Consider the following 10213-nt stretch of genomic DNA (forward strand, 5'->3'; position numbering starts at 1 on the left):
GAGCACTTTCATGGTGATCTTGTCTATAAAACACTGTTGTGGCGCCAACCACCCCCAGTTGTCTGTGGTAAGTGTTTCTCTTCCACCTTCACTGCTGCTTCGGTGTCTAATCAGACCTTCTTTCTCTGTCCCTCCTTCTCTTCCTGTCTCTCTCTTTCCTCTCTCCACCGTGGCACCCCATCTCTTTTTGGATTAAACCTCCAACTAACACTCTTTGGTTTTGACTTCTGTGTTTCATTGTGTATCAAACCATCCCTGTCTCCCCGCCCTCTCTCCCCTCCCTCTTCTTCCTTTTCATGATTTTGTGTGTATGCTCCATGTGTGGCCATACCTTTGGTGTATTTGTGGCTCGGTGTGTGCGCGTGTGTTTGTGTGTGTCTTCTCTGTGCTCATACAGCGGCGGAGGAAAGGGAAGCAACGTGGCAGTAACCTCAGTGTATGTACCCTGTCTTCTCTGTCTTCTCTCCTCCCCCTCTTTCTCCTTTTTCAATCCCTTTTCGCTCTCTCGAAACACTCTCGAAAGATTGTTCTTTTCCTCATCTGTCATGTCTTCATGTGTATTTATAATTTTGGAGTGCAGGGGTTTCTTCAAATGTATTATAACAACCTTTTTTTTTTTTTTTTTGGCATGAAATTATATGCCAGCCCAGTTTCCAAACTGATCCCAGTATCCTCAGCTACATTCTCTCATTCACCTATTGTAGTAAGTTTGGAATTGGGCTGAATTCTGCTGTTCCCTCTCATCATACTACTGTCTCCAGGCCTTCGGCGTCTCTGTCTCTCTTTGCTCAGTTGCCGCTGCTCGTGCTTTCTTGCTTTATGTCCTCATGCCTGTGTGCTTGTCTGTAATGATGATCAGTGGTCTCCCATTTGTGTCCGGGTCTCCATTCATAACCGCATGCCAGAAATGTGTTGAATTGTGTTTAAGCGTGTTTGTGTGAGTGTGTGGAAGTATGAGAGACAGAAAGAGGAGGGGTTTGGGCATATGTGAATGGATATGTTGTTGGGATTCTCAGTGCTACTTCTATGAAGCCAGAAAATCTGTCACTTAATTTGTGTAATGTACAATAACCACAAAACTTGGCCAGCTCAGCTGCCATAGGATTTAGCACTGAAGTAACCTGGTTTTCATGCCCAGGTCAGCAACTTGTGGCACCATAGGCTCTGTCCTTCTGTCCTGCCTTCGAGCATGAGGCCTCAGCACTGCCGAAGAAAGTTTTCATGTCGTTCGAGGACTCAGGACAACCCCTATGTACATGCATGGCTGTAGGAGAGCACGCTGAGACAGTGCAAGAATAGAAGAATTTTGTGCAGCCTGGAATGTGCCATGTTCAGGACATTTATGGGGGTGGGCGGGGGTGAAGAAATGTTGCAAGTTTTACTGACCCTTCTATCCCTTTTTTTTTTTTTTTTTCTACTAAGCAAGTTACAGAAGCATGGAAGGCATGGCCGTTTGCCATCATCTCTTTTCCTCTATTTCTTTTTATTATTTTTTTGTATATACCCTTTTAGTCCTCATCATCAGGGGTCGGCAATTGCAATAGGAAACAAAAGTGGACTGGCCTTTTAGTAGCCAAGCTCAGGACTTTAGCCACTGAAATATATAGCAGACTATGTTTTTGATTAATTTATTAAGCCTCTCATTTACAGAGGCTTCAGAGGAAGCCAAAAATACCTAAAAAATAAGATAAATGTCTCTCTAATAACTTTGCAAATTAAAAGTTGAAATAAACAAAGGGGGTTTTAAATATTTGCTAACTGCTGTGTCTCCCTAGCATCAGAACTATCAGAAAAGAATATCATCGTGTCATAAATCATGTTTTGATGGAATAATGCTGGATAATTAAAGAGGCAAGATCAAGTTTAGTTTAAACTGTGGTTTTAGTAATTGACCTTACATGTTTTCAAGTTAATTTTGGCACATTTGAGTATTTACGTAGAATGTTAAGATTATTTTGATTTATGTTCACGCAAGATTTTGTTGCATCTCTCTACAGTGGATTTATTAAAAGTGATTATATTTTCCTGTAGACCCAGAAGTAATTGTGATGGACGTGGACTTTCTTGCCGACCCCATGCCTTATAAAATGTATACCGTGTCTATATTTTCAAAGTACCATGATTCCAACATTATTACTAATGTGGGCGAGTATGATTTGGGATGAATTTTGGGAGGAAGGTGGGTGGAGGGCTTCCTTAGAAACAAACCCCATTAACACATATACACGCACACAAATACACATTATTTGTGTTACCCCACCGCTCACAGAAAACACCAACTAAACAGTCAAAGGAAACACCTCTCCCTGTATCTCTCTCTCTCTCTCTCTCCCTCTCTCTCTCTCCATCCCTCGGTGGTTTCTTTCTCTTTCTCTCTTAGACCATCAACGACAGCAGTCCCATGAAGCGCTCGGTCTCGTCGCTGGGCCACAGCCGGTCCGGGCGAGGCCACCGAGACAAAGGAGGCGCAGACGATTACAACATGGAGCGTTCAATACCTGAGGAGGGGAGGACTCCCAGACACGGACACCGGCGAAAAGACCGGAGTCATCGGGCATCTGAGAGGTCCCTCTGTCGCTACACGGAGGGTGACACAGGTGGGGGAGACCGCAGACACACAAACTGCCTCATGTAGAGACAGTGCAACAATGTGATGGTTTGACAGATGCTGTATTAACACGGGTGCACAGTGTAGAAAGGACTTTATAAGAAAGCAGAAACATCCTCAGCTTTAAATTGAATTCTAAATACACTGCAATCATTGAAGCACATTTTTATCCATTGAACAAAACCTCATGAAAGATCATTATGTTTTGTATCACATTACTTAAGTGTTGTAAAATTTTTTTTTTTTTTTTAAAAAGCAGTATGTAATAGCAGCCTTTAGGCGGTCACATATACCTCACTGCAGCTAATAATAGCTGCAGAGTTAAAAGCAACCTTCAGGCCAAGCCAATGTCTGCAACATATGACGAGCATCCAGGCAGTTTTAAACTAATGTTGTCTACCAAAGTAAAAAAAAAAAACAACACAACAAACCTAGCAGCCAAACAAACATCTGTACTGCTACTGCAGCGGAGAGGCTGGGGGACCCATTTTGCGGTCCAAACACTAAGTTGTTTTTTCCAAACTCAACCCCACAAATAACTCCAATGAAACTCCATCACCAGGCCTGGGCACAGACCTGAGCACAACCACCCAGTCGGGTGACCTCACGTCAAAAGACAAGGACCGCGACAGAGACCGCGGCCGCTCCAAGGACCGTAAGCACCACCACCATCATCACCACCACCACGGCTCTGTGGACAAGGAGCGCTACGTAGCAGAGCGAGGGGGCGAGTACGGACACAGGCACTCCCGCGACAGAGAGCACGAGCACGACCGGGACAGGGAGCACGACCGGGACAGGGAGCACGACCGGGACAGGGAGAGAGAAAGGGACCGGCGCTGGTCGCGATCACCCAGCGAGGGTCGTGAGTGCATGACACACAGACAGGTGGGATTCTGGGTTATTATGGGCATGTGGTGTCTACCTACTTTGGAGCAACACACCTTCTATTGTTCCTATTGCAAAAACATTTTCAGTGTTTCCTTGTTATATTTTAAGGGCCTCTAATTTGATGGCAGTTAAGTGGTGGACTATCAACCAGTAATGGCCTATAGCAGTCTTTTCTGGCTATAACGAAACACTGTGCTGCATTAAGAGCTGTGTTACAAATGTTCCTCTGATGATAAAGAGCACATCACCACCTGTAATGGCTGGATGGAAAACAGATCTCTGGAGACGCTTTGAATGGGACTAAAAGTACTATGAACTCATTCCTGACTAGAAAGTCTCTCCTTGATTTAATACTAGATGGAGAAACAATGCAACATCCTGAGTCTTTATACTCCACTAACTGCCCTCAAATTAGAGGCCAACATGGCCGAGATAGTATTTGCCCTCCATGTATGTTTATGTTTTACTGCATTATTGTGGTATAATAATGCAAATACAAGTGAAAATGTTTTATTAAACCACCAAAAACCAAACAAATATGCATAAAAATGTATATTTGAGTACCTTACTCCTGTCTTTAGCTGCCTTCCCCAAGTGTTTTTAGATTGCCAATGTTATGTCATGTTCCCTCCACTATGTTTCCCTTTATGACATCCTTTTCTAAACACATACTGCAACACTTTAGACCCAATCTAAATGATATTTTGCTTGTGATGGACATTATTTAGCCTTATGTGTTGATATTTTGTTATAACTTTGAAAAGGAAGAATTTTCCCCTCATCAGTTTTTGCCTTTGCGTTAAAAAAAAAAAAAAAAAAAAAGAGTGGTGATTTAAAACTTGACATATATATCACACAGCTCAGTCAGAATACCAAACCAAACCCTTTTTATGTATGTTTAGTTACCATAATTTACCCTGTACTACATTTGTTGGTGTGGAAATCAACCCTTTGCCCTTCTTTTCTCCTGTCGTCTTTTGTTTTCTTTCCTCTGCGTGACATTTTGCTTCTCTATGTATGCTGCTGTTTGGACTCTTCGTTTTTATCCACATCCACTGCTCTGCTCCTGTTTGATGCCTTTCATTTCTGCCTTTCTCTCCTCCACTTACATTATGACTGGTGCTTTTCTTCTTATTGCTGTTGTGGTTCTTGTTCTTGTCTTTTCTTGCTTTTCTCTCTGCCTCTCCGCATTCTTTCCTTCCCTCTCTGATTGTTCCATACTCTCTCTTTACCATCCTCTACTTTATTCTACATGTTTTGTCGTTGAATTTGTGGTTCGTTCTTTTTATTTGCTTTATTTCACTTTTTGTGTAGGGCAGTAGTTCGGTCAGCGGAAGTCCCGTCCCCTCAACCTCGGGGACCAGTACACCGCGGCGAGGCCGTCGACAGTTGCCTCAGACCCCGGCAACACCTCGGCCCCATGTCACGTACTCCCCTGTAGTCCGTAAGGCCATGCCCACACCTCCCGGGGGGCCACAGGGCCGGCCCACAGCCCCAGCCCCTCGCCACTTTTCTCCAGAGCCTCCCCAAGGCCAGGGTCCTCCCCCCGCTGGCCTCCCAGTGGCCCACCATGTCACTCCCCGCCAGGGTCATCATCCCCCACCTCGCTGGGGAGACGCAGGTGGAGGAGGTGGCTCCATGGAAGGGGATGGCTGTTTCTACAACCAGGACTATCAGGACTATGATCCCCACCATGAACCACCTGCCTATGAGCCGGGCCCCATGCAGGGTGGCAACCCCCACCCCCATGCCCTGACCAACCACCCACTGCCACCTCCAACACAAGCGCAGCCACATAATCCCCATCCCCTCCCTCCACCGCAACCACACCCTGTAAACAACCCCCACCCGCCGCCCAGTCGCACCTCACCACGGACTGCCGGCCATGCGCCTCCTCCCACCACCGCCCTGACTGGGCCTGTGCAGGGCCAGGTTCAGACTGCTGCCCAGCGCCGTCTACCCAACGGCTACCGATCTTCATCGCCTTCCACACACCTTCATGGACCTCCTCACACCGGGCCTCACAAGGTCCCCCCTCCAGCCGGGCATCAAAGGGGTCCCCGCAAGGGCCTGCATGAACCCTACAGCGAGACGGAGGACGACGATTGGTGCTAGCCTCTGGGGACGGGGGGGAGGGGCGTGAGGAGGAAAAAAGTAATTGATAACTTGACCGAAAGAAGCGAGGAAGCTCTGAGCCAGAGCACTGACTGCCAAGGGAAACCAAGACTTTTCTTTCTTGTCTGTTGCATTTTTTTATTTTTTTTTTCCCTCTCCTCCTCTGCTTGGCACGTCCGAGGGACGGGGGGCTAAAAGAAAGATTAGGTATCGGGATGAAGGGGAAGGGACAAGAATGCTGAGGCAGAATCTGGAGAAACACGTAGTGCAAGAGAAAGTGACAAACCTCCTCCATGCTCTGCTGGCATTGTTGTTAATCATCTCTTGATGCCAAATGAGACCAATCTCAAATTGCAGCGTTTAAGGATGCAGGCAGGAGGAGTGACGGACACTAATCTTTGTGTCTTAAATTATGCCTCTGGCAATGAGCTATAGCCACACACAAGATGTCAAGAGTTGCGACTCGACAAAAGACACTTTACAGTGACACTTTACAGAGACAAAAGAGCGACCACTGTTTTTTGTTTTTGTTTTTGTTTGTTTGTTTGCTTCTCAAAGCTAACTTGTGTTAAGTTAGCCCCTAAAAGAATCAAATCCAACCCTCCCAGCCACCAGTTGAATATTGATGAGTTTTATCATCTGTGTTTTTAAATAAGAACCAAACTGACAAAGAGCCCTCCACCTGTATGAGGTGAAAAGGCTTCCTGGGTGGGAGAGTTGGGGAGTGTTGCGCGGGCGGGTGTTCGGCGAACCCCCGTGTCAAAAATCTAGAGGACAGGACGGGTGCTTTGGGGATATTCACCCCTGTCACTGGAGAAGGCACTCCTCCCAGAAACGGACAATTTAACCAACCTCAACATATGACCTACAAGAGAAGAAAAACAAAATTGTGGAGATGGGTTTCAGAAACAAAAAAAAAACAACAACAAAAAAAAACAATAACTGTTTTCTGCAGTATTTCTTCTTCTATTCCTGCAGCTGCTTCTTCTTCTTCCTCCTTCTCTTCTACTTCTTCAAAACATTGAAGCTTGAATCTTCTGTTGCACCCCACACGGCTTCGTCTTTTAGACTTGCGGAGTTGTACACCCTATGGAATCCTGCATGAATGATACAAAAGAATACTAATAATAGCAACAATGAGAATCTACTGTCTGTGGAGGGAAACTTTCCTCAGTCCTTTCTGTTGTGGTCTGTGGGGTTTCTCTCTTTTTTATTACAAATGCTTTCTGTTTCTCTCTCTCTCTCTCTCTCTCTCTGAATAACATTCCTCTCTCTGTACCTTCATTTACACTAAAAGTCAAAAGTCAGAAGGTTATATGGAGATTGGACAGTTATTGTATGTATACCTAGAGGGAACAAAATGATTACTTTTGCTTGCTTGTCTACTGTTTGTTCTGTGCCAAATGCCTGCCACTGATACAGTTGGAATTGCACATGTTTTTTTTTTTCCGTGGAAGTAAATTTTTGTAACTAAGGTCATGAGGCTAAAATGATATAATGGAAAGCAGGGTATAAACGTGGATACAAAAAAAACAAAACAAAACAAAAAAGAAAAAAAAGATGTGGTGTCGAGTCTGACAAATCAGTAACATCTCAAAGTCTTCCAGGGTTTGGGGTTAAAACAGAGGCATCAGAGAGGAAGAGAGCAATAGAAAGGTGCAGAAAGGAGAGAAACTCTTCATTTTTGTTTTAATTGTTACTGACCGTAATAATGGATAAACCGAGAATATAATAACTTATAATGATCATGATGATCGTGAGAATGAGACAGATTCTCCATATTTGGTCTTACATTATGTCCGGTATGTTTGTTTGGTTTTGAGCTCAGCTAATCATTTTTCCAACCCTGGGGTGGAGCTACATGACGGCAAGACGAGAATCAGACATTTCCCGAGGCTGTCAATACACCGGTCTTCTTTGACCTTTTTTCAAAGTTAATAACTGTGTGGAATCCCCTTTGGGGGTTTTATCAACCATAACAGTGCCCTACAGATGAGTCCAGTCCAGATGCTAAAGGAAAGTTCCACCACCGCGTGTGACCTTTGGGTGGCGCTGTAAGACAAACAGTGTCGCTGTTTTTTTTGTACTGCTCCCTTTTCCTTCCTTCCTGGTTGTTATAAAGTACCAGAGTACCAGTAATGCAGTTTGGCTCAAGAGTGGACCACCTCGCCCCTGTGTTCACCCCCCGTGTAAACACGGGTGACTGAAGTGCATTGTAGCAGGGTTGGAGAAAAGATATCTGGGCCTGGTCATGGTCCTGGACAACCACCTACGTTCTGTGTGTAACACCCTATATAATGTTTATTTCTCTCTGTGTGTTTCTCTGTGTGCCTCGAACTAACACTTATCACTAACACACACCACCGTCAGCCCCAACATTGTTATGATTTTCATTTAGTATTCATTTATTTGACCTACATTTTACCTGGAGGCCTATCACATGCTGACCAGAGAATGCATTGAAAAAATAGAAATGAAAAAGAAAAAAAAAAAAGAAAAAAAAAATTGCCTATTAGTGTCTTTCCAACCTCAGTGGAATGTCAGACAAGTATTTTTCACATCACTACATTTAAAATCAGAAAGCACACTGGGTATGTAGCTCCTGGTTGTGTACGTGTAAGTGGGTTTTTTTGCGTGTGTGTGTGTGTGTGTGTGTGTGTGTGTGTGTGTGTGTGTACACACGGGTGAGTGTGTTTCTGATGAAGTTCGGTGTTTTGTTTTTGCGCTTGCTTTGGTTTCTATTCTTTGTCTGCAGAAATCCTTTTGAGATCTTAAGATGTTTCAGTCATATCATTGTAATGACTTTCAACTCTGTGTTTGTATGATTGTGCGTGTGCGTGTGCGTGTGCGTGCGTGCGTGCGTGTGTGTGTGTGTGTGTGTGTGTGTGATGTACCCTGAATGAAACATGCAAAGCCCCAACCGTTCACCTTCCATCTTTGTGTATATGCTGCAGTAAAATCCACTAACACGCTGATTAACCACACAAAGTCTTCAAAAAGCAATGTAAAGTCGCTACTGGGAGAAAAATGTTTTTTTTTTTGAAGTACAAAAGATTAAAAACAAAAAGGAAAAAATATCTAGTTCCAGAAATGCATGTGCTATGTGCATGCCACACCGTGGGTTAAAAGTCATCTTCAGGACATAAAAGAAAAAGCAGATTAATTAATTCAGAGGAGAAAAAAAAAAAAAAAAAAAAAAGATATATAAATAGATAGATGTTTTTAAAAAGCAATGTTTCCTTTTTTTCCTTCTATTTTTGAGAACAAAAAAAATGAAAAAATGAAAAAAAAAAATGTCTAAAGAGTAAAAACACAAAAGAGACTTTGGTGAGAGTCAAAGTCTTGTTTTATTTCTTCTGTTACATGGGGTTGAGGCACCACACAACCATGTTCAGGACACTACAAAAAAAGAACTGTTTTTAATGAAAAGATTACAAAAAAAATATATATATACAAAGAAAAGAATATACAGTTCAGAAGATGGTGAATTCTCCCTTCTACTTTGTGTGGGGGGTCAGGAGGTGCAGGAGCTGGCCAAATCGGATGACGTACTCATTAGAACTGGCCTTTGGACCTTTGATCTCTCACTCACTTCCTCTTTTTTCCCCTCTCTCTAACTCTGTCTCTCTCACACTCTTCCCTGTCTCACTCTCAACCAGTCTCACCGCTATTTCTACCAGTGCATTTTGTAATTCCAAACAGAATTCTTCCTAAAGAATAAAATCCAGAGAGAATGCACACTGCTTTGTCTCATTTCTTATTTGCATTTTTTTGTTGTTGTTGTTGTTGTCTTTTTAATGAGCATGTGTGTTGCGAGTGGGTAATGCAGATGTTTTTTGTTGTTGTTGTTGTTGTTGTTTTTTTGCTTAAAGCTGGGGTTTTCAGTTCTGGAGATGGCAGATACAGAATTTGAAAATACAGCCCAAGCGCTGCTGCTCTCCCCTCTCTTGTCCATCCAAAAAAAAATGTTTACCGGCCCTGACTGTCTCTCTACCTTGTCCTCTCGGTGTCATTCAGGGTGTGCACGAGAGTAGGTTGTGGCTGGCGCGGTCCCAGTAGATGAGTCCAAGGCTGAATTTCTTTCCAAGTACACCCCCGACTATATTAATTGTCAAAGTCTTTTTTTAACTATTTTGATAAATCTTCTTCCTTTTGGTTTCAGTTGCTTTGCAGTGAAGGTGTAGCAACTTCTCCTCCAGATTGTTTCACCCCAGCAGCAACCAACCCATTGATTTGCAAAGTGCTATTTTGATGCTTCGAGTCTGGCATTTTGGCCATCGCCATCTTGCTGTTTTGGCGCGAGAAGTGACCATATTTTGCCAAGCTGGGGAAGAGTGAGTGGTAGATCTGACCAGAGCCATCTGTCTCAATCTAACCGAGATGGCGAGGACACCGTGCCCAGCCTACTAACAGCAGAAGCCTGGTTTCATTCCAAGCATTTCGATCAAACCAGACGTGCCTCCAAATGTACCGCTCTTTGAGGCCTGTTATCTAATTAATTATGAAATTATTTTCAGATGAACCGCCAGAACACTGATCGAGAGTGACTTTAGTGATGACTTGTTGAAAAAAATTTTTTTTTATTGACGTCGTATGTCA

The 10213-nt window shown here is 43.7% G+C and overlaps 1 protein-coding gene across 13 annotated transcripts in view; it reads left to right on the forward strand.

The window, feature by feature from the left end:
* cacna1aa (calcium channel, voltage-dependent, P/Q type, alpha 1A subunit, a) overlaps positions 1 to 9357 on the forward strand; it is a 66882-nt gene extending 57525 nt beyond the window's left edge. For 10 of the 13 annotated variants that reach the window (XM_069701089.1, XM_069701094.1, XM_069701092.1 and 7 more), the window contains 4 exons: positions 398 to 436; positions 2381 to 2597; positions 3171 to 3496; positions 4814 to 9357. In XM_069701089.1, the coding sequence (XP_069557190.1) occupies positions 398 to 436; positions 2381 to 2597; positions 3171 to 3496; positions 4814 to 5614 (1383 nt within the window). In that variant the 3' untranslated portion in view covers positions 5615 to 9357. The remainder of the gene's footprint in view (positions 1 to 397; positions 437 to 2380; positions 2598 to 3170; positions 3497 to 4813) is intronic. The other 3 variants (XM_069701096.1, XM_069701099.1, XM_069701100.1) reach the window with 2 other exon arrangements.
* The last annotated feature ends 856 nt before the right edge of the window (positions 9358 to 10213 follow it).

This window comes from Brachyistius frenatus, unplaced genomic scaffold (genome assembly GCF_029030835.1).
Source record: "Brachyistius frenatus isolate BFR_SWC_R1_liver_20210118 unplaced genomic scaffold, ASM2903083v1 Contig_36, whole genome shotgun sequence".
NCBI lineage: Eukaryota > Metazoa > Chordata > Actinopteri > Embiotocidae > Brachyistius > Brachyistius frenatus.